Source organism: Gekko japonicus, unplaced genomic scaffold (assembly GCF_001447785.1).
Source record: "Gekko japonicus isolate JY-2015 unplaced genomic scaffold, Gekko_japonicus_V1.1 scaffold1159, whole genome shotgun sequence".
Lineage (NCBI taxonomy): Eukaryota > Metazoa > Chordata > Lepidosauria > Squamata > Gekkonidae > Gekko > Gekko japonicus.
This window is the reverse complement of record NW_015160245.1, coordinates 132,982-157,278: the sequence shown is the minus strand read 5'-3', so window position 1 is coordinate 157,278 and position 24,297 is coordinate 132,982. Positions and strand designations below refer to the sequence as shown.

Here is a 24,297-nt window from a genome sequence, read left to right as displayed (position 1 = left end):
TGGCAGTGAATGCCATGTGTTAATCACTCTTTGGGTGAAGAAGTATTTCCTTTTATCTGTTCTAACCCGACCGCTCAGCAATTTCATTGAGTGCCCACGAGTTCTTGTATTGTGAGAAATGGAGAAAAGTACCTCTTTCTCTACCTGCTCTATCCCATGCATAATCTTATAAGCCTCAATCATGTCACCCCTCAGTCATCGTTTCTCCAAGCTAAAGAGCCCTAAGCACTTTAACCTTTCTTCATAGGGAAAGTGTTCCAACCCTTTTATCATTCTAGCTGCCCTTTTCTGCACTTTTTCCGAAGCTATAATATCCTTTTAAAGGTGTGGTGACCAGAACTGCACACAGTATTCCAAATGAGGTTATTCTTCATTTTTCCCTCTGGTTCTTTTGAAACCACTTTTATGCCAATCTTTTTTGGAAACCATTTTTGGATTATCTTTTTCCTTGTGCATAATGTTTCTGTTGGGGTTTTTTTTTGTCCCACCCCCTTCCAGCTCACTTTTCAATGATTGGACTGTCGTCGTCATCATCAAACCACTCCCTCTCCTCCCCTTGCCCTGAAGGCAGATGGTTTCATATTTTTTAAATGGCCCTATAATCGAGATATTGATGTAGTGTTGTAATGATGGTTCAAGCAGGTTCACTGAATTCCCAGCTTTAATTTAAAAAAAAAGTATCTAGCCTCTCCCTCACAGAGATACTCCCTTTCCCTTATACCTCTGCAAGGGGCTAGACACTTAAAAAAGAAAGATGGGAAGCCACTTAAACTATCACTATAACACTACACATAAAATTTGATATTTTTAGGGCCTTTTTAAAAAGGGGGGTGCTGTGATGCCACTGATGACAGCATCAATGATGGCAGCACCTTCCCTTGAGAATCCTGATTTTTAAGGCATGTGCGGAAGAAAATAAACTGATTACACAACTGTGAAAATGCTCAGGGAGGGCAAACATGCAGAAGAACTGTGTGCAAACCAATTCCAGTGCTTCTGGATCGACTGCCAAGAAAACCAGTAAGCTGCCAGTAAGTTGAGTGTGTGGAAAAGGTGTAAGAGAAAATGATTTGCTCAGAATTGCCCAAGAAGTAAGCAAGGAGTTGGACATTGATTTTTCCCACCTGAAAAACAAATACTTCAGCCAGTAATTGTGCATGTTTTCTCATTTCTGGTTAGCATTTTCTCAGCTTTTTAGAAAGTGCAACTATGAGAGCTTAGCAGTTCGCTCCTGAAGTACAAAGTCTGTTATTCTTTTGATTCTTAAAAAAAAAACCACTCCAAAAAACTAGTGTTATGCTAAAAGCATGCCTTATTTTGTAATATAGCTGTGCTTGGGAATATTTGTAGCAATCTTATTAGGTATATCTAAAGCATCTTCTCTTAAATGACTAGTCTTCCTTGTTTAGCAGATAACTTCCTTAAATACTAAGCATGTACAGATATAAAATGTAATTCCAATTCCAATAACCTTTATTGGCATAACAGTAGCTTTAATGAAAAAATAACAGTACAAATCAGTCCATATGCCAACAAACAGAATCCATCAAAGTATAGCGATTTGTATCATTGTATATTATAATAATATATAATAATAATAATGGGTCATTTCGTAGAAAAAGAGCTAGGGGGACTCATTAGCATAACTCATTAGCATATGCCACACACCCTGACATCAGGGGCCCGGCAGTGGACCTGCAAGGTCAGCGGGAGTTCGAGGAAGCCCCGCCAAGGCCCTCCCTGGCCCCAGGCAGGCAGGGGTGGGGAGAGGCGGGGAGGGAGCAACTTACCCTCCCTCTTCTCCTGCCTCCTCCTGGCTGAATGAGGGCCGAAAGCGGGGCGGCCAGAAGCAGGGGGCGGGGCTTCGCCATGTGCCCCGCTCCCCGTACCTCACCCGGGGAAACTGCGATCCCCCACGATCCCCCCCGAAATGACCTCTGATGATGATGATGATGATGATGATGATGATAATAATAATACAAAGTGATAAAAGTTTCGAACAGTAATCTCGAGTAATTAAAACAGTTACAGTAAGAAACTTCTCTATCTGAAACGGAATCATAGATATACCTTCTCTCTCTCACTTGTCTCTCTCTCCTTATCTCTTCGCCTCCTTTCCTCTTCCTCTTCCGTCTTTTCTTGATATAGAATTTAAGGGTTAAACTATATGTACTGGGGCAGCCACGTTTGCTTGTGTGTCTAGTTGTTTACATCTAAACTTGGTAAGGAAGAATTTATTTCTAATACAAAATGTGCACTATTTCCCTGTGCTCTTACAGGCCCTTTTCTCACATCTGATACAGAATGTAAATCAGGCTGAGGAAAGGAGTGTTTCAAACAGCAGCAGCAGCAAGGGAAGGGAGAAGACTGCACCTGTCACCCATGTGCACATTTTCTTGTAAAAATCAAAACCTCTCCTCCTGCTTTAGCTTGGAAAGGGGTAGAAATATGAATAAACAAATTACAACTTCCTCCTCTCATCTAATGCTTATGATATTTAGAGGCAGAGCTCAATGCATTTAACTACACAGATGAACACAGTTTCTATTCCTTGTTTATACTAATGTTATCAAACTATGGGTAGCTCCTTGAACTTACTTTATTTTTCAGTTTCATAAAATTGGAATATAATTACATAATATGTGATTTCAGTCTCAACAACAAATCACTTACAGTTTTTGAATCCATTCATCTTGCAACCAAGATTTAATTGCTAAAAAAGGTTGAATTTGGTTTATAAATGGCTTTTCATTAGATCTGAAAATAAAAAGTTACAGAAGTATCAAACAGTCTTTTTGCATACTTAATATAACTTGCTTGCTTTATGGTAGTCAAAAGCAGAGTAAAGGGGTAAGACTACCTTGTACTGAATTAAAAAAATTATCATCTTGAGAAATATGCACTCGAAACATATGCATTGTCTTGTAGGTTTGAGGGTTCAATAGCGACACAACACACAGATCTGTTGAAGCTCTCTGACCAAGTTCTCAGTTCTCTCTCTGTCTCTCTGTGTCTCTCGAACTCCCTGTCAGCGGCGTTTTATTAGAGCAGGCTCACACATTTCTTCCCCCTGCCCTGCACAGTGAAAACGTTACAAGTAGAAGACTCTAACTAGGATCACAGTATGTTCTTAACAGAATGTTCTTTACCCATAGCTCATCTTATCTTGCCCGACTGTAGCCAAGTTCATACTCTCAGCAGACTTAGCAGACTATGTGCATTAATGTCCAATCTTCCTGTGGGAACATTGATATTCCGGGCATGCCTCTTAGAAAATCACCATTCCCACATTGTCTCAAAACAAGTTTTACATTCTACAAATTGCCAACTAAATTTGAACCTACTGTGTATCTGTATAACAGTCCATCCTAGCCTGTTCAGCAGTGGATGTGATTCCATTCTGGCTTCCAAAAATGTATAGCACTTATATTTGATTTTCAAAGACAGGGTAACATCACCTATGAAACCATACAACCATTCTGTACCCTGTGTTCCATACGTTCTGTTTCAGAATAAAATTGTCTCCTAATTCTCATTTAAGGTTCATTCTGGTGAGAACAAATCCAAAATTTGAGCCCATTAAGGGGAGGGCAGGATACAAATTAAAAATACATATATATATATATATTTTGCTTTCAGCATTCATGTCAGAAGAACAGACAAAGTGGGAACAGAAGCAGCATTTCATCCAATTGAAGAATACATGGTTCATGTTGAAGAACGTTTCCAACTGCTTTCCCGGCGAATGCACATTGACAAAAAGCGTGTTTATTTGGCTACAGATGATCCTTCTTTATTGCAAGAGGCAAAATCCAAGTAAGACCATCTCTGTACATAATGGGTACAAAAGTGAATTTACATACAGTAATGTATTTAGACATGATTTGTTGTCTATTTAAATCTGTTCAGTTTTTTAAAGCGGAACAGTAATATTTCATGCCGACTTGAATCAGTGTTTTTAATATATACATACTCAGAGCTATTACTAATAAATGAACTCTGACCGTTCTGGATTCTTCTGATTTGAAACTTAATATAATGGACTTTTATAAAACATATGTAAATATTTTTACCTCCTTGTCATGTTAGAAATTGGAAAGGAATAACATATCTTTACACAAGACAAGGTGCATCAAACCGTGAGAGTTGAACTAACCTGTAATGTGAATCTTATGTGTTCAGCTACTATGAACCAATCTTTAATTTCCATTTTTAAGGTCAGTTGTCTAAGCTACTTCAGACTCTGTCCATCATTAAGAGAAAAATATGGGTTGAGATCTGAAAGCATGACAGTGATGTTTATACACTTAAACCAGGATCCAAAGAAACTCTTTGAGGTGTGCTCAGGGCTTGCACATGCTCAGTGGATTTTTCCCCCTTTGATCAGTAGACCTTTGTACTGCTTTACAGTCTACTTTTGAACATTCCCTGATTTATAAAACTAATGCATCATGTGAAATGCGGCCTGCTTTTTAAGAAACACAGGCCTCAAATTTTCTTGCGTACATAAGTTGGTTATCAGATTCTTTGGATCCCAGCCCTATGATATTTGTTACCTGTTGTTCCCCACACACACATCCATAGCCTCAGTAGCAGACCACAATGTGATATTATAACTTGCTTTTAAAGCAGCACTGATTTCCAGAAGTGTGTATATGTATGGCATTGGTGCTAGGGTTTAAGAAGCCATACTTCCCCTTGAGAATTTGAAATGAGTTACATTTTTTTTAAATGCTGTTTCTGGTTTTCATATTCGTGAAGATAATATTTGAAAATACCACAAAAATATGTAGGTTTTTTTCTCAGTTTGAAAATGGTTTTTAAGAATGGTGGGCTGCTTTATCACGTGGAGACAGGCAAAGGAGCTTTGTTAACATTATCAGATCAGATCATAGAAAACATTTGTCTCTGGGGGAAAGTGCAGCCTGTCTTGAAGACCTATTTAAAATAATACATCAAATTCTCCCTTAAGTTAGAAAAGGGATTCCTACTGTCAGGAGCAGGAAATGGCTAGCAACTTTTCCCTTCGAAAGGGAGGCATTTATTGATGACCCCTGACTTTTTAAAAAGACAGAGAAGAACATGTCACAGTTACTTGAAAACCATGTAATGATTCAGTGACAGAGAATAGTTTTTGTACTTTGAAGTGCTTGCTTGCAAGAAAGCTGTAGGTTCAGAATCAGAAACATTTATGATAATAAGAAGATCAAACTTATAAGAAGTTCAAATGATTGTAGATAATGGTAAACAGTTTTATCTGCAATCAATGCTGGAATTTTACCAATTTTACCAGCAGGCTTTTCAGTCTTTCAATACAACAGGATCCAACACCTTTAACTAGGATTTGGTGATTGATGTAAAAGATGGGGTTGGTTCCAAATAATTGTTTATTTAAACAGTTTTAGGCAAGTGGTTCCAAAGTGACAAAAATTAGGTGAAGCAGTATTTTATAGTGGGCAACATTTCTGTGTAGGGCAAGTTAGGGGCATGTTCTTAGTTTACAATGACACATTGTATGTTCGAGAAGGCAGCTGAAAATGCATTTCTGAAACATGTTTCAGTTGTCAAATCTTGTGTTGTTGATCCCATTTATAACTACCAGTCACATACCTTATCACGCTGATCCCAGCCCCTGTGGGGTTCTTGTATGCACAGAGAAATGAGAGTATTGCAGGCATGTATAAGCTTGCAACAACTCCTTTTGTGCACTGGAACAGGTAGATAAGGACTAATCTGTTTTGTTTCTTAAGTGTAGAACATAAGAGATGCCCTGCTGGATCAGACCAGTTGCACATCTATTCCAGGATTCTGCTTTGCACAGTGGCCAACCAGTTGTCCTGGAGGGCCAGCAAATGTGGGATAGAGGCCAAGGCCTTCCCCTGAAGTAGCCTCCTAGTACTAGTATCTAGAGGTTTATAGCCACTGAATATGGAGGTTCCTTTTAGATATCATGGCTAGTTATCCATCATTGATGGATGTATATTTTATACATTTTATGGCCCCCCATAGGGGATTTTTTATTTGCATTTACTAAAAACTACAACGAAATTAGGGAGGGAATCTACACACTATAGGAGAAAGAAAAGAAAACCCACTAAAAACCCAACGGTTGGAGGTCACATACAGCTTGTGAAAAAATTGCTTAACAATAATAAAGAGCTTTCTTTAACATTGAGAGTGATCAATCATCATCATAGCTTATAAAAACATCTCAACAAATCTGACTATATGAAGAGTAGTCCAGGAGAATCGCTATTTAACTTAGACACAAATTACAGAGAACAATGGCATCTCATTTAACCATTATTTTTCCTTGCACCATTATAAGCAAATTAACAATAAGTCTCCCTCAGTAGATATTACACAATCTCATTTTCTCTTCCATTGTTGTTTTCCTCCTTCTTCTTCCTTGTGACACCATCTTGCTGTATCAGGAACTGGCCATCTCAAAACAAAGTCCATTCTCCTTTTTCCATTTTTAATCCTCTTTTGGGGCCCCGGTCACATGGGAGGTTTTGGGCCGGAAGAGGGACGGATTGGGGGTGCAGCAAACGGGCGCGATCTCACCGCAACATCTGGGAATAGGCGTGTTCCCAAGTTCTAGTATTACAGGAGAGCAACAAAACATTGTCTAACTACCTTCTCCATCCCATATAAATCAACCTCCTCCCCCCCGTCATCTTTTCTCTAAGCTGAAAAGCACCAGACTCCTTTTAGCATTTCTTGCTGTGGGATCGCCGGCGCGTCCATCGTCAGGAGCATTCGAGGCTCCTGGCCAAACTGCGCATGCGCATGCATGCGCAGCTGGCTGCCTTGGTCTCCCGTCGGTGGCTTCCTCCCCGGCATCTGATTGTGCCAGGGAGCAACTGCACGACGGCTCAGAGGATCTGTGTGATCCCGCCACTGCATGTCGCTTTTGGTGCGGCCATGTTTTTTTCTGCCGTGTGGCAGCGGCCTAAAAGCATCTATGTTTGGGGCTATTATTACATTCACTAACAGTTCTACAATTTAATTAGTCATTGAATGAAGAACTACTTCTTTTTGTCTGACCTGATCTATTACCCATCAACTTAACTGGTGTTCCCAAGTTCTAGTATTACAGGAGAGCAACAAAACATTGTCTAACTACCTTCTCCATCCCATATAAAGCAACCTCCTTCCCCCGTCATCTTTTCTCTAAGCTGAAAAGCACCAGACTCCTTTTAGCATTTCTTTCTAGAAAAGGTGCTCCAACTCATCTTAGTTAGCCTCTTCTGCATTTAAGGAGCTGTGACCACTACTGTACAAAGTATTCCAAATGAGGTCACACATCATAGATCTTTATAAGGGCATTACGATATTGGCAATTTTATTTTCAGTCTTTTTCCTAGTAATCCCCAGGAAAAAGCTTTTCATTGCTGCCACATACTAAGTCAATGTTTTCATTCAGCTATCCCATTACAACCTACACATTTTTTTTCTTTTCAGTCACTACCAGTTCAGACCCCATCAGCATATATTGCAAGTTTTTCCATCATAGTGTACATTGCTTTACAGTTAGTTTAAACTTCATTTGTTACATTGTCAGCCAATATAGAGAGAGCCTTTCTGAGCTCTTCACACTTCACTTTGTTTATCACCATACTGAATAATTTGGTGGTGTCTGCAAACTTGGCCACTAAGCTGCTCACCCCCAATTCAAGATTTATGAACAAATTAAATAGCATTGGCCTTATGGGACTTTGCTGCTTTCTTTCTTCCATCATGAGAATTATCTATTTACTCCTATTCTGTACTTCTTATTATTTAAACAATTTTCAGTCCATGAGGCACATGACTGCTAACTTTCCTCAAGGGTTTTTGGTGAGCGGCCTTGTCAAAATTTGGGGTGTGCAAAAGAAAAAAGGCAGTATTTTTCAGCTTTGGGTAAATCAGACCCCAAAAATATCGGTAAATGCTGAATTTCCCCAGTCTAGCACCGGTAAAGTATTCAGATTGGAGAAATATTTGGTAATATATTCTGCTGAATATATTCGGGTCTGATATACACCACCAGAGGGAAAGGGCACGTGTTAAAATGCCTTCTTTCCCTGTGGTAGACCCTGCAACTTTCCTTGTCAATTTCACTCCCTGCCCATCAGCTGTGAGTGAAATTGACAAGGGAAAGCCTCCTCTCTCTGCCTTCCCTTCTCTAGCTAACATGGGGTAGCTGGAAACATGGGGTAGCTGGAAAAGGACAGGCGGGAAGCCCAGTTACGTTTTCCTGCCTGCCCTTCGCTTCCACAGCCACAGGACACCTGGAGAAGATCATGCAGGGAATCCAGGCATGTTTAAAATGCCTTTCTTTCCTTCCCCGAGACTGGGGAGGAAAAGAAAGGCATTTAAACACACACCCCACTTTCTCTCCCCTCCCTGAGTTTCTCCGCAGCAGCAGAGAGGGTCAGGAAGGTAAGGAGTTATATTTTCATGGCCGCCCTTTCCTTCCCCAGCCAACCACCATGGCGGGCTGGCTGGTGATGTGAAGGGCAGGCATGTTTAAAATGCCTTTCTTTCCGCCCCAAAATGCCTTTCTTTCTGTCCCTGATCTCAGGGGATGGAAAGAAAGGCATTTAAACCCAACAGCTGACTGGTGGCTCAGGTTGTTAGGTTTAAATGAGACCTTGTATTTGGTATAGCAAAATGAACCCCCCCAAAAGCCAGATAATATTGGCTTTTTCGGGTTCAGTTATACTCGTAGCCGAGAACAGATCTCTGATCTGTATTCAGCTTCTGTGATACCTGAAAAATACTGACAAGGTATTTTTGGGGTGTTTTTTTGGTTCATCTATTGCTGAATGGACACCCCTAGTCAGAATCCTTTTGGAAGTTAGAGTGACAGCCATATCATGCTTATCTACTTGTTAACACACAGTGGGGCCTGGGACTAATGGGGATATTTTTTCTGCAAACTTGAGGGAAACCCCAGGTTTGCAAAAAATAAAATAAAATCTGAATTCTGAAACAAAACAAAACACAACACAACAAAATAATAGAACCAATATCTATAGCTTTAAAAGATGTATGCCCAGTTTCTCATGAGACAACATTCTGAGATCTCAGTGCCCATTTTGGGGTTTGGTAGGCAACCACAATAACATTGCCTCTGTCAGTCAAAGGCATGGTGAGCGGGAGTCTGCAAAAGGTAAAAAATGAAAGGAGAGAAGGAAGCAAGGGAGGAGAAGCTAAAAAGAGAGAGAATAGAAAAAATAGGCAGGGAGAGAAGAAAAGAGAAAAGGCTGCCATGGGAGGAAAAGGAGCAAAAGCTGAAGACTGGGCGGCTGGGGGGGGGATAGTTAAGTATTAGGATGGCCAGCTCTGCAGCTGCAACCCCCAGGAGCTTTTGGGGTGGAGCCTGGGGCATTTGCAAACACCATGATGGCACTTCCAGATTATCACCGAGAAGTGATGTCATGCATCTGCAACAGTTTAGGAATTCCTCCAGTCTCTGTGTAAAAAACCAGAAGTGAGAATACAACATTTGTACTGTCATCCTCCCATTTTTCTCCTGCTGATTGATGGAATGGGTGTGAGTGATAAGATGTAGTAAATGGAGATTGCCCACCACAGGAGGGTAACTAGCCTACTTAGTAAGTATAGAATGAAGCCAGGAAAGGGAGAATATTATGGGGGCTGCTGAGGGAGGGAGGAAATAGTATGGAAAGGTCAATACATGGGGAAAAATAAGATGCCCCCTGCAAGTCCTAGTGTGCCCCCCACTTATTTATGTTTCTCTTCTCACATGCACTCACACCCCTACCATCAGTTATTGGTTTCTGTTTAGAATTATCTAATAAAAAGCCTGAAATCTCAGATAGCAGGATATGATAGCATGGTAGCTTCCTGACAGCAAAATGTGTGCTGATTTAAATATTGTTTTATTTGATATTGATGTATTTTTCCAGATACCCAAACTATGAATTTATTAGTGACAACTCCATATCATGGTCAGCAGGTCTCCATAATCGGTACACTGAAAATTCTCTGCGTGGTGTTATTCTGGATATACACTTTTTGTCTCAGGCAGACTTCCTGGTTTGTACATTTTCATCACAGGTAAGCGATTATGAATTATGGTATACTTTTGTATGCCTCTAAACCAGTAGCACAAATAATGAAGGGCTATCTTTATACATCATATATATTATATACTGTATGTACATATTATATATTAAAGAGCAAGGGTGGAAGAATAGAACACTGTGGCACCCACAAGATAAATTACACTGAATTGATTCTGCACTTCTGGTGGAGACTCTTTTTGTCCAGTCAGACAGACAAGCTTGAAAGGCTGCACCTTTAATATGAATCCATATTCAAGGTGGTGGATAAGAATGGAGTGGTCACCTGTACCAAAGGCTGGTAAAAGGTCCAGTATTAACATAGATTTTTTAATTATTATTTATCTTTAAATTTATACCCCGCCCTCCCCGAAGGCTCAGGGTGGCTCCCAAGGGGCACTAATGCCCAAGTTAAAACATTAAAATAGTACAGAATAATATAAAATATAATAAATGCAATTTCACTAAAATTTACTTTACGGTGCTCCAAAATTATTTAACTATAAAAGTTCAAGATGGGATTCTAAAATTATTAGCAACAAGCCACAGTAATAACAATAAATATAGCAGCAACAATATACATCCATACAGCATTGACCTCTGCCAGACACGTCTCACACCCCCCATAGTTCCCGCTCTGAAGATGGTCAATTTGCGGGACTAATGAGGGGTGCGTAGATAGAAAGATGGTGACGATGGTGACATAATGATGATGGCGTAATGATCATCCAGCAGTGCAACTAAAGCCTTCTTGGTACCAAACCCAGTCCTGAAACCGGATTGAAATGGGTCAAGGGTAGATCAGGAAACCCTGGAGCTGCTCTGCCACCACACAGTCTATCGCCCTCCCTAGAAAAGGTAAATTGTAGTTGGCTACCTCATCCCTAGCCAATGAAGGTTTCTTGAGCAGAAATCTAATAACTTCCTCCTTCAAAGGCCTTGGGAGAGCCGCCTCAATCGGGGAGGAGTTGATGATTTTCACGAATGGCTCCAATACCTGTTTCCCAGCAAGATTAAAAACTGTGATGGGTATATGTGGTGTAGTGGTTAAGAGTGGTGGACTCTAATCTTGAGAACTGCATTTGATTCCCCGCTCCTCCACGCGAAGCCAGCTGGGTGACCTTGGGCCAGTCACTGTTTATCTCAAAACACTCTCAGCCCCACCTACCTCACAAGGTGCCTGTTTTGGCGAGAGGAAGGGAAGGAGATTGTAAGCTGCTTTGAGACTCCTTAGGGTAGGAAAAATGGGTATAAAAACCAACTCTTCTTCATGGGTCCAGAACACAAGTAGTGGCCCTCACGCTGCCAAGGACTGTATAAGTATCACTAGGCAGAATCAGTTGGTGCCTAAACTTACTCTATGTAGCTGAGAAGCAGTACAGGCAGTGGACAAGAGAAGACACCAGCAGCGCAATGAGGGAGAGAAATGGAGGGGCAAAATAGACATTGTTTGATAGCTTCATTGTGAAGGCCAGCATGGTTGTGGTCCTGTGAATGCACTGTGAGCCCTACGTGTATACACTAGAAGACTGCAGCCAAAGATAACCTTCCAATTTGTGGAATTCAGACCCTCCCTGTTATTTTACCTTCATTGCTCCCTTGGGATTGTCAGGATAGAATGGCGTAGTGACAAAACTTCTTCTTTGTGGTCTCTGCATCATAATGATGGGATCTTGTGTGAACCTGTTTCCCCTAACAGGCTTGAGATGCTAAACCTAGCAACCCAATGGCTCCTTCGGTTTCCAGCGCTCCAAATCTCACACTCCTGCTACTAGTAGCATTCTTTCTTTCAGATCAATGTGGAGCCTTGTTCCAGTGCCACTTTCTCCTTAGCTATTCCATTATCAATTTGTCTCTACCACCCATTTTTCTCAAGTTCCTTTTATTCAGGCCTTTGCTTTACTTTGCTGTTTTTCCTTTAGCCATCATGTATCACTTGATCCTATGTTCCAGGGCCTTTTTCCAGTCCTCACATGCCCCATGTAAAGTTTAAATCCAAACCAGATTACAGTCCAACTTTTCTGAGAAATGAAAATCGTCAAGCTGCTTACTTCTCTATTGCGGGCTATTACTGAGTCAATCAGACATTTCACAGCCACTTGCTCAATACAGTATAAATTTAAAATTTCTTGAATAGCATTAAGGTGTTCTCTATCTTTGCAGTACCTGGCAAAATATGGATTAGCTACTTACATTAATCGATTTTTAAATTACCTTTTCTGCAGAGAATCTGTCTCAATGGTTAAGTGTGGTAGAGAGATTATAGGATTACAAAAGATTACAAGTGTTTTCAGCAGTGATGTTTCTTCAAGTCTGTGCTGAAGGAATATGGCTTTTAGAATCATGAAAATGAATAACATGAAATACAAAACATAAATTTTAAAGTCTCAAACATTTATTCAGGGCAAAAATCTGTGAAATATCTGCTTTCATTTGGAACATTTTGGGGTTAGTCTTTTAGTCAGGAGTCCAGGGAGCTTTTGTGTGTGTGTAAATCTTTGGGAACTTTGCTACAGCTGTCCCCCTAGATATCTGGAAATTGTATTGGGCTACCATCCTGGAATTACAACTAATCTCCAGAACACAGAGATCAGTTCCTCTGGAGAAAATGGCTGCTTTGGAGGGTGGACTTTATGGCATTATACCCTGTTGATGTCCCTTGCCTCGTCAAACCAAACTCTCTCCAGGCTCCTCCCCTGAATCTCCAGGAAATTCCCAAGCTGAAGTTGGCAATCCTATACTGTTACTACAGAGTACAGTTTGTATCTCATAAGGCATTCTTAAATTTTGTAATTTAGTACATGTTATGTTGTAAACTACTTTAAACATAGGCTGAAAGGTCAGCTATAAATTAAATACATTAATTAAACTTGTAAATCCTTCATTTTCAAGGAAGATATAAATCCTATACTCAGTCACCTTGACTAAGGGGCAGTAATTGGTGCATCAAGTGGTTTTCCATACATGGATTTGTACTATGTGAAGGAAGGTTGACCCTGTTTGGTATTTGGATGGGAGAACAGGAAGTCCAGGGTTGCAACACAGAGGCAGGCAATGGCAAACCACCTCCATTAGTCTCTTGCCTTGAAAACCCTACAGGGTTGCTGTAAGTCAGTTGCAACTTGATGGTACTTTCCATTACTACCAAGAGACTGTAGGCTAGAATTTTAGATATTTACAAAAAAGTACTTGGTGCAGCATGTATTATCATCCTGTTTACCATCACAGTAATAATCATAACTCAATTTATCATCAGAGTAACCCTGTGGATACTGAAAGCTGGTGGCTGGCCCAGGAACACCAGTGATTTTAACAACAGAATGTTGGATTAGGGTTGGGGAGACCCAGGTTAAAACTCCTACTCAAACTACAATATGCATTACTTTACTGCCCATGTACTGCTTCTCTAGTCAGTCAAATTTGCTGTTGAGTCAAATCAGGGAGAAACTGTTGGCAGTTTTCCAGGAAAGTATTAGGTTTAATACTGTTTATTGATTGGCAACTTTAAAATCAGCAAAACAGAGTGAAGTATTAGAAAAGAGCAAAGGTCCTGTAGCATCTTAAAGACTATCAAAATTTGTGGCAGGGGGGGGGGGTTTATTAGGCACTCCCTTCATAACTGCATGAAGTGAGCCGTGACTCACAAAAGCTCATACCCTGCTACAAATTTTGTTAGTCTTTAAGGTGCTACAGGACTCTTGCTCTTTTCTAGTGCTACAGACAAACTCAGCTACCCATCTTGATCTCTCTTCAGAGTGAAGTATGTTACAGAAGGTCATAGGGATTATAGTGTTACCACCAATGTCCTGCCCTGTTGTTGGGGAAAATTAGCTAGGCAGCAGGGGAGGCCAAGGGGGTACTAGGGATCACAGACTTGTTTATACCAAGGTCTGGTACGGTAGGAGGACTCCAGATTTGAAGAGTAAATTAAATAGTTTTTATTGAAGAATTTCCCTAATTACAAGCACACTAAGCATTCAAGAAAGAGCACACATTTCAGAACTAAGAAAACAGAGGTGATGAGAACAAATAGAAGGGTCAGTTACAGGGGTTATACTACCTGTCCACATCAGTGTTCCCTCTAAGCTGAGTTAGTGTGAGCTAGCTGACAGTTTTTTAGCCTCCGGCTCACACGTTTTTGTCTTAGCTCAGGAAGGATGGCTCCAGTGCAAACTAATTTATGCAGTAGCCAAATCACTCACTCACAACTATAATGCCTGTAGCTCACAAAGTAGAATTTTTGCTCACAAGACTCCACAGCTTAGAGGGAGTATTGGTCCAGATGTGCAGAGGTCCATGGAGAAGAGATTTATGGCCCAAACAAAGTTTGGGGGTGAACTGCCAATTGGTGTCCGGGAAGACGAGGCCATGTGTTTTGGTGGATATAGACATGGGGAAACAATGCGGAGCAATGGGAGGCCTTATGGGGCTTGTCTCAGGTGAAAACAAAAGATTACCTGGACCAATAAGGGGTCCCAGGGGGTGTGACACCAGGAGGAGTAAAACCGAGGTGTGACCAATGAAGTCCCAAAGGGGCAGAGTCTGGATGCACAATAGCATTGATGAGATTAATGCCCATTGATGGCTCTACCGGAGCTGGTTGAATGGGTTTGATAACCACTGATGGTCCTGCTGAGGCAGGTTGAATAGGCTTAGACAAAAGGTGGGAAATGGGTCTTTGATAAGCGTCAGGAAGGATCATTAATAATTTGAATGTTTGATTCGTTTCTTGGTGTCGTGCAGGAGGGGGCAGGAAGAACAGGTGTGGAGACAAAGGATTTCCACATGGACATAGGAGTCACATAAAAGGGCAACTTGAAGGTTTGGAGACAGAGGAGCTATTCACCAGGTGGCTACTGAATAGCTTTAGAAATGTAGATACTATACCTGGTGGAACTCGGCGTTGTTTCATACGCATACCTTGCTGGGTGGAGGAGGAAGGCTGGAGATTGCTCTGAGGGCTGCCTTGTGCAACCTGAAATGGAAATCCATTTGCAAAGCTATGGCTAGCTCTGTGGCTCAGGCTAAGAGTTCCTTGGCCTGAGTTTGTGGGTCTCTGGTTCAGGTCAGAAGTGGGGTGCCCCGGTATTGGGGCTACCTGTGAGTAAGTCAGTGCCTGTGGGCTAAAATAGTAAATGGGAAACTGAGTAAATCAATAATGAGAGTGTGTACCAAATGGTATGTGCATGCAGGAAGAACTATAAGTAAATATTCTAGAAATCTGTGTAGCTGTGAATGTTAAGGATGTTTCATATATCACTCATGTGAAAAAAGTGATAGAAAGTTATAGTTTGAACAGGAAAATTATAAGCTTGAATCCAGTGATGCTGCAGCAGAAGGCAGTGGTAGATGGGAATTCTCACTGTGTTGTCCTTTCTTTCAGGACTTGCCCTTTCAACACTGGGAAAGATGTTTCCTGATGTCAGAGATGCTTTAGGCTGGTCCTGCATTGGGCAGGGGGTTGGACTAGATAGTCTGTATGGCCCCTTCCAACTGAGATGCTTTAGGCTGGTCCTGCATTGGGCAGGGGGTTGGACTAGAGAGTCTGTATGGCCCCTTCCAACTCTATGATTCTATGATATCATGGGACCCCCGTGGACAAACAGCTATGCAGGCTGAGGTGCTGTAGTTCCTCACTCTTCAGTCAATGGAGCTGTGATTTAAGGAACAGATGTGGAGATTTCACCCCTCTTTGCACTACAGTCCCATTCCCCAACTCCAATGGCTGTTTGTTCACATGAGTTGTATGATCCTGAGAATTATCTTTCTGGTGATTGAAAGGGCTGCTGAGGGACTAAAAACACAATAAAAATGTACATTCCTCAAAATTACAACAATTTTACCAGTTGCTAGTGCTTCAAATTGAATTCAGAAACAGATGTTTTACTACTGAAATCCATTGTCCAATTTCTGGGGGAGGGTTGGCTCATATTTCAAACCACTGGGAATTTGTTTGTACAATGCCCACTGAAATAGGTAGGAAGAACAGAAGAACACAGGCATGTTCATCTACAGCTTACTGATTTGGAGAGCCAGTGTGCAATAGTGGCTAAACATGAAGACTCAGCTACACAGTTCCCACTCAGCTGCACAACCTACTGGTAGCCTTGTACCAGTCAGGGTTGCCATGTTGGAAGTGACTTGATGGCACTTCACACACACAGATACAGCCGCTCACAAAAGGAGTGGGTACACCACCAGCGGAAGAGGGAAAGGAGGTTGTCTTACCTCATTTCCCCCTCATGGCTGCGGTGCTCCTAACAGTGGTACATTTTGCTTGCAAGATTCTCCAGGCTCTCAGAGAGGATTTTTGAGATGGCATGCTGCTTGGAGAAAGGGAAGCTGGGGAAAGATCCATGTTGCCAGCTCCTTCCACAGTCCAGCCCATAATAAAAAATTTTGAGACAGCTTCCAGACAGACTAAATGGCCTATATATTTTCAAAAGTATTTGAATTAATTATAGGGAAACTCTGTATTCGAGGTAGAGAAAATCTATTTTAACTTCTAACAATAACTAGTGTGGTCTCAAAAGTACATTATCCTTTTCAAAAATATTTCCCCTATTATATATGTTTAGACAATTACCAGGGAAATTTAAATATTGTTTGCTTGTTTAGAAATTATACAGATAAAGATAAAACGAGAATTCTTGAAGCAATTGGTATGATTTTGGCTTGTAAACAAAATGAGAAAAATTGGCTTAAGTAATAGATAAGACTGTCTGGTGTTCTTTTATGGGGGGAAAATGCATCCTTTTCAGAAGAAATGTTTAGTTAAAAAATGTATATGTATTGCAGATTGCTCTGTTTTCTTGGAGATTGATCAGGCAATAAATATGTAAATCTGAACTGATAAATAATGTTGTGCTTCAGGTTTATTAAAAATAATATGTGTGATCATGCTCCATATGGATTTTGTTTATCTATTATCAATCCACATTTTTATTAAAGTTTTTATCACTACCATTCTTGACCTCATTTCAAAGTGTAAGGGTGGTTCTTTGTGTGTTCCCTGGGAGTTGCATGCTGTTCATTTGCCCTAGTACCCAAATGAAGACTCGAGACAACATGGTGGGTTTAACTAGTTTATTTAAATTTATTCAGATCTGCTGATCTACATAAATTAATCAGTTACACTAATATTTAATTAAGGGTGGACTGCAAATCCACCCTGACTATAAACTTGGCCAGTGACTACCACCCACCTTGTTTATCCTTGCCCGTACATAGAGTGCTAAGAGGTGCCCAGCCCCCTACCCTGATGCACTGTTAAACCACTACTAATTTTGGGAAAATGTTGCTCAGCACCAAAAATGTAGTAAGGGGTGCAAAGCAGATACTGTGGCTGCAGTCCTAAGGAAATTTGCCTGAAAATAACCTTCATTGAATAATATGGGACTTATTTTTGAGTAGACCTGCTGAGAATTACTCTCTGTACCGCTGTGTCTGTAGCCACAGCAACAGCAGCTGACTAGAATGTGTCAAATAATAACTTTGTTAATTGCTGGGGTTTTTTTTCTTCCTTTAGGTTTGTCGAGTTGCCTATGAAATCATGCAGACACTTCACCCAGACGCATCAGCCTTCTTCCACTCTTTGGATGATATCTATTATTTTGGGGGACAAAATGCCCACAATCAAATTGCCATTTATGCTCACCATTCCCGAACTGCTGATGAAATTCCTATGGAACCTGGAGATATAATTGGTGTTGCTGGAAACCATTGGGATGGATACTCAAAAGGCATCAACAGAAAATTAGGAAAAACAGGGCTATACCCTTCCTACAAGGTAAAGGAGAAAATTGAGACTGTCAAGTACCCCACATATCCAGAGGCTGACAAATAAAAACAACAACTCACAGCAGCTCTCACATTGAAAGGATTTCAACCAACCATACTAACTGCTGGCTTTTGTTGGATCTGAATTTGCATTTTAACATGGAGTTAAAATGGAAGCCTTTTATCTTTCAAGACTGGATACACAGGTTGAAGCAATTAGATGGGCCATTGTTTGGACTTATTTTGTTATATGCACTCGCACACATGCACACTGATACACATGGACCAGGGAATCTATTGTTTTATACTGTTGTCTCTTTGAAGATATGTCCCTTCCATGAGTCATATATGAACTTTGGGCTCTGTTCTTTGCCATTAATAGACTGTAATGCTCAGATACTGACTGACATTAACACTGCTGCATTGTGTAATTTGAGTGACATGAGCATATTTTGTATGTGCAGAATTTAAAACATGGTGCCTCTTGGAAAGATCCAGTGACCTTTTAGAAGAGCCATGCCTAGTTCTATTGATGATGGGCAAGATTTGTTCTTGATTTTAACTGATGTTGTTATGACCACTGAACATGCTCCAACCAACAAATTCAAAAAATCAAACTAGATCTTTTGTTACAGGAATTTTGTTAGCAATTCCATGAATTAGTTCATCTCATCATTAATAAAGAGTACATCCAACAATAAAATTATTGTCTGGTAGGAACTTTTGTAAAACAATGCCATGAACTGATTCTTTAGTACTGTTTCTGGACATTGTCTTTGATAACAAATAAATTAAAAAAACAAAGTGCTAGAGTTCTACAAGTAATCGATTTTTTAAAAACGGAATTGGGAAGAATCTCTTGTACATCTTTCCAGACTCTTTGTTTCTTTACTTGCTGAACTTCACAGTGATAGTTTGGTAATGCATAGGAATATTTTCCAGTGTCCTTAAGCCACAAGAAGACATATAATCAGTCTGCTTGATTCCTTGTTAGCCCTAGAGATGGACTTGGGTATAGCAGGCTCAGCATGAGTAATACAGCCAGAAAAAGCAGCTTTTGCACAACCCTTCTCTTGTATTTTTTGTCTCTTCTTTCCTTGTTTAGATGCCACTGGGCAAAATCAGTTATGAGCCAAGCTGCAGTTGGTTCAGTCCTTTGTTTGAATTTGCATTTGCAGTTTAATTAACATTAACTAGAGTGGCATTATTAAGCTTTTTAAAATTCCACCTGATAATAAAATCATACCACAGAATCATTGTGGCATTGTTTATGGGATTAAAATAAGGTAATGATTTGTTCACATTCAGGGTTTATAGTGCACTAGCACTCCTAAAAACTTGTTATGGTAGGTGACTTGGACAGAATAAAATGCTTGGCATACACCTTTAGGATGAGCTAATAGGATTATGGCACCTAACATTAATGAATTATAAAAAATTAAGCATGTAATTCATCATTGTGGGTGGTGGTGATTATTTAAAATGAACATTTCTATGTTGTCTGTCTCTCTCATATAATTTTCAGGATAGTTTGTAGACAGATGCACAGTGTGCATAGCTTGAGAAGAGATTAAGCCGGCCTTGGAAATTCAGCAGTGTTGGCCTTTTTCATCAGTTATGCTATCATTATTTCAAGCATCCTTGATGGAACTCTGTTGAGGTAAACTATAGGGAGGCTGTCCCTGAGGTAATCCAATGTAACAGCATATTGAAACTGGTTGCCAGCTTTAATTCAGGAATTCATGCTCTAGAGTTTTAGGACTACACTACAGTCTACAATGGGTATAAAGCAAAGGTGGATACAACTAGCCAGTTCTCCCCCCACTGTGACATTCATGATGTGGGATAACCCCATGTGTATTCATATATTGCAAGGTACCTATGGCATACCTGCTTATTCTGCAGTGCATGACAAATCTCTTGTTAGCCAGTAATTAGAATAGGACAATAGGTGGAACTTTTTCCCCAGATTGCTAATTCATAGTTGTGCTTGGTCCTGAAATGATTCACAGTACCCACACATGCCTCATTCAGATGGGGAAACAGTAGTGCAGCCAGCAGAACTTTAATTCTTCCCAAGTAGGAAGTCATGCTCAAGGAAGGATAAATGCCCACTGTGAATTTTGGAGGGAGAATGGTTTACTTTCCCATGTTAACTAGCAAGTTCCACTTTGGAAGTACTCTGGTCATATCAAGCTCACTGTACTTGGCTCCATGCATCCAGTTTAATTCTCAGCATACTTTGCTGGATTAGAATGTTCTCGAATAGACTGATGAACAGACAAATGGAGCTTATTTCTCAGAAGAAAGTCTTTGAAAAGCTAGCGGAGAATGAATTCTGTTTGAATAATTATCCTCAGTCAGGGGAGGAAGGTGAGAAGATCCTGCTAGCTTCTTACCAGCAACTGAGTACCATCTGGGCTGACTTTGTTTCTTCTCTGCTTACAGGTGCTCAGCTTGGGCATGGCCAGAGATGTGAGCCCTAGAGACTCTTGGCCTGTAGCTTACAGCTTGAGGCTTTCAGTAACCAGCCCAGTGAATCAGGACCTACCTAAGATCTTCATTTGTTTTATTTAGTAAATTCTATTGCTTACATTGGTGCCTTTGGAAATTTATATAAGCTGCTTTGAGTCCCTTTTTAGAGAAAAGTGGTATAAAAATTCACGAATAAATCTGCCAGGAAGAAACATGTAGAATAATGTGATGTTTGTCTTATCGTTAATTAAAACTTTTTCTGTAAACTTTGAAAATTGTGTTAGAAAGTTTACAGTAGGGGTGTGCAAAAAAAAATCGGGCCGATTCGGTTCGGCCGAATTGGGCCCAATCTGATTTGGCTGGCTGAATGACCCCCGAATGCCACATTTGGCAATTAAAGCTGATTTGGGGCTCCTTCGGCCAGCCGAATCAGATTCAGCCAGGGGCACCCGGGCAAACCAAGGGAAGGCAGTTTAAATTGCCTTCCCTCCAAGGGGGGGTTTGCCTGGACTCCCTGCAATGAAGGGAGTGTGCCGCCTCTGCGGTGCGACTAGAGGTTTAAAGGTTAAATGCTCTCCTAGTCGCACCGCAGAGGCAGCACGCTCCCTTCATTGAAGGGAAGGCAATTTGCCTTCCCTTCAGTGAAGGGAGACCGCTGCCCTCCCTGGCTGCCACCGCCCCCCTTTCCTGGCCCGCTCGCCAAGGCAGGAGAGCCAGGAAGGGCCCGGGAGGGAGTAGGGAGACATTTAAATATCTCCCCATTGCTTCTCCAGTCTGCCCGCTTTAGCAGGTGACTCGGAGAAGCCTCCCAGAGGGCCCCTGGGCTTTCCTGGCCCTCTCGCTGAGGCAGGCGAGCCAGAAAGGGCCTGGAAGGGAGTCTCCCCATGGCTTCTCCGGGTCACCCGCTAAAGCAGGTGACCTGGAGAAGGCTCCCAGAGGGGGCCCCCATCATTCCTGGCCCACAATCAAGGCAGGCAAGCCAGGGAGGGAGCGGGGGAGGCATTTCGGCCATGGGCCAAATCAGATTAGAGAATCTGATTCGGCCCGTGGCTGCCTGAAAGGGAGCCGAATGGGCCATTTTCGGGGGTGCATTCGGCTTGGACGAACCAAATGCACATCCCTAGTTTACATGTTTCTAAATGAAATTAGGTTTAGAGCTAAATGATAAAGGTGTTTTGAGGTTGTTCTTTGTTCTTACTGCTGCATTACTCAAATCACCCAAGAATCTCATGCAGCTGCATTTAACTTGTACACACCAATTGACTGCTATTCACAGGCTTTCTCAAATGGAAACAATATAGGAAGGATAGCATGAGTTAGGATTGACTTAACCATATATTGCTTATGTGATTCCTGAGCCACCAAAAATCAATTTCTACACAGATCACCTTGCTGGATGCAGTCCAATTATGCAGAATGGCTCAAAGGTGCTACAAAAAATATGCAACACAACATTAAACAATCCCACATCATTTCTGTGTGTAATAAGAGCTTTTACTACATGGTTTTATGGAGATAAGTTTGTATCAAAATTCTGTCCTGCCATAAAGCTAATGGGCAGGCCCCAAAGCATCATGTCTCTGGGCCCAATAAAAACTAATAGCATTCTCCCCATATACAGTCTTGGGAGTCATGGAAGAGGTTTGTTTTATTTCTAAAATGCTATGAGTAGGCTTGTATGGTAATGTACTTGCAACCTGGCCTGCCTGCCAAGCCTTCTCTAAAATGTATGTATCCCTTCTCACCACCCTGCTCAATTAATGATCTTGGGCTCTTTTTCAGCCAAATCGTAACTGAAGATAAAATTAGATGAGAATGGTAAAGCTCTTGATTTCACATTTTATTTGGACTAGATTGCCTTTTTAAATAGAAACATAAATCCTATTTTACTTTCTCAAGAAAACAAAAAAGAAGAATTTACCCTTTTATTCCTCTGGAGAGCAGTTAACCCATAAATTAATGGTACTGATGCAGAGTTCTTCCACAGACATAAAATATAGAGTAGTGGCCAATAGTGTAAGCTGGGAAGTCACCAGATCTCATCTCCGCTGTGAACTAAGTGGCCTCTCTTAGGCAAACTTGTTTTTTTAGCCTATAGGCCTGCATCTGCAGTACTGGGATGACAATACTGACCTGTTGTAAAGAGTTCTGGGGTAGCATATGTAAGCATTTTAAACAGTCTAAGGGGAAGTTGAATGTTAATACTGGAAAAATGGTTGTCATAGTTCACTCATTTTTCTTTTCATCTGCACATTTTCTGTCCTGGAAACATAATGTATTATAATAGCCTGCTCTACCTACAAGTCTCTCGAGTAAACTTTGAGGGAAAAACAGTTCTGCACATTTTGAGCATGATTCACTTGTATGAGCATGAAACCCAGTAGGTACCTCAAAACCCATCATCCTCCCAAAAGCATCTCTTACAAAGTTTATTTTTTTCTTTAAAATATTTCCACCCAAATAGGGTCCCTAAGGTGGTGAACATCACATTAAAATATTTCAGTATTAAAACAGCAATTAAAATAAAGTCTATATAATAAGAAATCCAATAAAAATATAAACACACATCACTACAACCAGGGATGAGGGTCAGTAACAGCTATTGGAGGTATACCAAACAAAACGAAGTCTTCAACTGTAGCTGAAGACAATTAAAGGAGACAGACAAATCTCACTGGGGAGGGAATTCCAAAGGTTTGGTGCCACCACTGCAAAGTCTCTTTCTTGGGTCACCATCAGTCTAGCTTGAGATGATGATACCCAAAGCAGGGCCTCCAAAGATTAATAGAGTGGACAGGTAAGTTCATATTGGATAAAGCAGTCCTTAAGGTATGCTGACCCCAAGCAAATTGGGAGCTAGTGTAGATGGAACAACACTGGAAGGATATGAACCCTATGACCAGTGTTCCCTCTAAGCTGAGTTAGTGTGAGCTAGCTCACAGGCTTTTAGCCTCCAGCTCACCCATTTTTGTCCTAGCTCAGGAAGGATGGCTCCAGAGCAAACTAATTTATGCAGTAGCCAAATCACCCGCTCACAACTGTAATGCCAGTAGTTCACAAAGTAGAATTTCTGCTCACAAGACTCCACAGCTTAGAGGGAGCATTGCCTATGACCCACATCAGTCAACATTCTGGCTGCAATATTCTGTACCAGCTGTAGCTCTCATACAGATATCAAGGGCAGTCCCACATAGAATACATTGTGGTAATCAAATGTGGATGTTACCAGGGCACATACCATAGTAGCAACCTTTCCTGCCCGGGAAAGGTCAAAGCTGGTGTGGCGCTCACACGCTTTTGTCTGAGCCATGTTGCCCTCCACTATCATGTACTTCCCTTTCTTTGTTTTCCTAGTAGGCCTCAGATGCAAGAGGGGGAGGGACAAGATGTCCCTCCTCTCGCTTGCTAGGACTAGCTTTTCCACAGACATCTCTTCCTCAGCCTGCCTTGGTGTCCCTCCTTTATAGGGGCCAACTGCCCCACCTCTCCATCCCCAGACCTATCTCCTATTTCTCCCTGTCTCTCTCTGCCATCTTTGGGCAATCCCAGGCCTCTGACCCTCCCCCCAACCAGGCCTGGCTCATCTGATTCTGTCCTCTGTCCTGGAGCTGTAGAGGAATGGCAAGAAGCCAACCCTCCTTTAGGACTTTCTTGAAGGGTGGCTCCCCTCCCTGACAATGCTGGGCTCCATCAGCTACTCCCATTAACAGTCTTAGCTGTGGGAATGTCAGCATCATTCCCCCTTCAGCACTGACTGTCCTGCTGTTGAGTGAGCAGCCTCCTTTCACTCTCCTCCTGTCCATGTCTCAGGGCTGCTTGCTGACCCAGGTAGGATGCAGGCCGTGTTTCCACCTCTGCAGCATTTCTCAGGTATGGGGAGGGCCATGAGGTGACTGGCAGGTGTGAGCAGAGGTCTAGGGCTGTTACTGGCCTTGAACAGCTGGTTAAAGGTGCTCCTGGCCACCAC

General features: G+C 41.4%; 1 protein-coding gene across 1 annotated transcript in view; it reads left to right on the top strand.

The window, feature by feature from the left end:
- The window catches only part of FUT8 (fucosyltransferase 8 (alpha (1,6) fucosyltransferase)), a 96,255-nt gene extending 77,710 nt beyond the window's left edge, over window positions 1–18,545 (top strand). Inside the window, exons 7-9 of the mRNA XM_015413753.1 lie at window positions 3,640–3,816; window positions 9,921–10,071; window positions 17,605–18,545. Of these exons, the coding sequence (XP_015269239.1) occupies window positions 3,640–3,816; window positions 9,921–10,071; window positions 17,605–17,922 (646 nt within the window). The 3' untranslated portion in view covers window positions 17,923–18,545. The remainder of the gene's footprint in view (window positions 1–3,639; window positions 3,817–9,920; window positions 10,072–17,604) is intronic.
- Window positions 18,546–24,297: the final 5,752 nt, after the last annotated feature.